At 40.7% G+C, this 1,466-nt stretch overlaps 1 protein-coding gene across 1 annotated transcript in view; it reads right to left on the bottom strand.

Moving 5' to 3' along the window:
* Nucleotides 1–498: 498 nt before the first annotated feature.
* Nucleotides 499–1,466, bottom strand: part of LOC108792954 (cbp/p300-interacting transactivator 3-like) — an 8,341-nt gene continuing 7,373 nt past the window's right edge. The window contains exon 2 of the mRNA XM_018563841.1: nt 499–1,090. Within this exon, the coding sequence (XP_018419343.1) occupies nt 546–1,088 (543 nt within the window). The 5' untranslated portion in view covers nt 1,089–1,090 and the 3' untranslated portion in view covers nt 499–545. The remainder of the gene's footprint in view (nt 1,091–1,466) is intronic.

Raw genomic sequence — 1,466 nt, forward strand, 5'->3', positions numbered from 1 at the left:
TGTCCTCAACGACCACCCACCTTTCATTTTCTAAAGGTGCCTTTGAAGTACAGTGACATCATTGCGGCAAATGTGATGGCATCATCACACCAAATCTGTCCCTGAACTGAAAGGTACACCGGTGACTACATACAAATACAAATCCATAGTATACAATCATTATTTCCAAGTTTCACAATAGGACTTCTAATATTTAGAAAAGGCCTGCCACTAGCTGTATTCTTTTACTATTTTGACAATGTTTTATTTGATATCTGGAACATTAATGTGTACACGCATCCACCTTTCTGATGATTTACCTATGCTTGCTATCAGCAAGTAAGTGCAGTGCAAATTCTCACTGGAATTAGTCAATCCATTAACATCGTTCCATGCACACTTTACTGAGCCCTTTGTTCTGAGTCAGAGCACAGATTACGAGATATAGATTTTAAAATTAAATGTTCTAAAAAACAGGACAGAGGGAAGGAAATAATTAAATCCAGGTTTTATATAAGCCATATGCAGTGCAAATGAAAAGGAATGTTCTTCAAGAAGAGTGTCCATCAGCATGTTACTGTGCTGACCTGCTGCTTGCCTACAAAGTCAAAAATAAAGTCCATCTCATTGTGTCCAAGGTAGAGCTCTGGCAGCTCTTCAATTCTGTCCAGACCCAATTCTAGAGCCAATGATGTTAATGTATCTTCATCAATGAGGTCTGCATCTGTCACATTTAAGATGGGCATGTGCTGGTGATGACTAGGTGCCATTCTGTAGGTGAGCTGACCTTGTAAAAGTCCAGGATTCCCCATGGGTGGATATCCTTGGTATTGATTGTTGAGTTTCTGAAGTTGCATAGTGGCCATTAGTTGCTGTGTTCCCATATAAGACTGAGGTTGCCCAGGGTACATCGCTGATGACGTATGCTGGTGCATATTCATTCTTGTCCTCATATTTCCATCAGGATTGGTACCTCCATACTGCATTAATGGTGCTGCAAGTGTGTTTCGAATAGCATGAGGGGGAACTTGAGTCTGCATACTGTTCATGTTCATCCTATAGTTGGGATGTCCATTGTGTATGGCTGCCATCATCATCGGGTCTGCCATCCCTATTAATATGAGAAAATATCACAGTTTTTTAAACTGACAGTCATATATTCTTATACATAGTTAAAGTAGAATCCAAAACCTTTGTTTTAGGGAATAGGGAACAGTTAAATCCCCCATCAGTTTCTTTGCCCTCTCTTCTCACTTTCTATGGGCTCTACCGAAACGGAAGTGAAGGGAAATCTCCACCAAGTAGGGAAAATCCTCTCCTGGACAGTTACCACCCAAGCATATGTCCCCATTAAAAGATTTCACCTCTATTCTCATTCTGGTGAGAACTCAAACTTTTGGATTTTCCATCACTTTTAGACCCAGGGACAATGGCATCAGGCAAATAGAGAGAGAGAGAGAGAGAGAGAGAGAGAGAGAGAGAGAGAG

This window comes from Nanorana parkeri, unplaced genomic scaffold (assembly GCF_000935625.1).
Source record: "Nanorana parkeri isolate BGI_ZX_2015 unplaced genomic scaffold, ASM93562v1 scaffold705, whole genome shotgun sequence".
Classification (NCBI taxonomy): Eukaryota; Metazoa; Chordata; class Amphibia; order Anura; family Dicroglossidae; genus Nanorana; species Nanorana parkeri.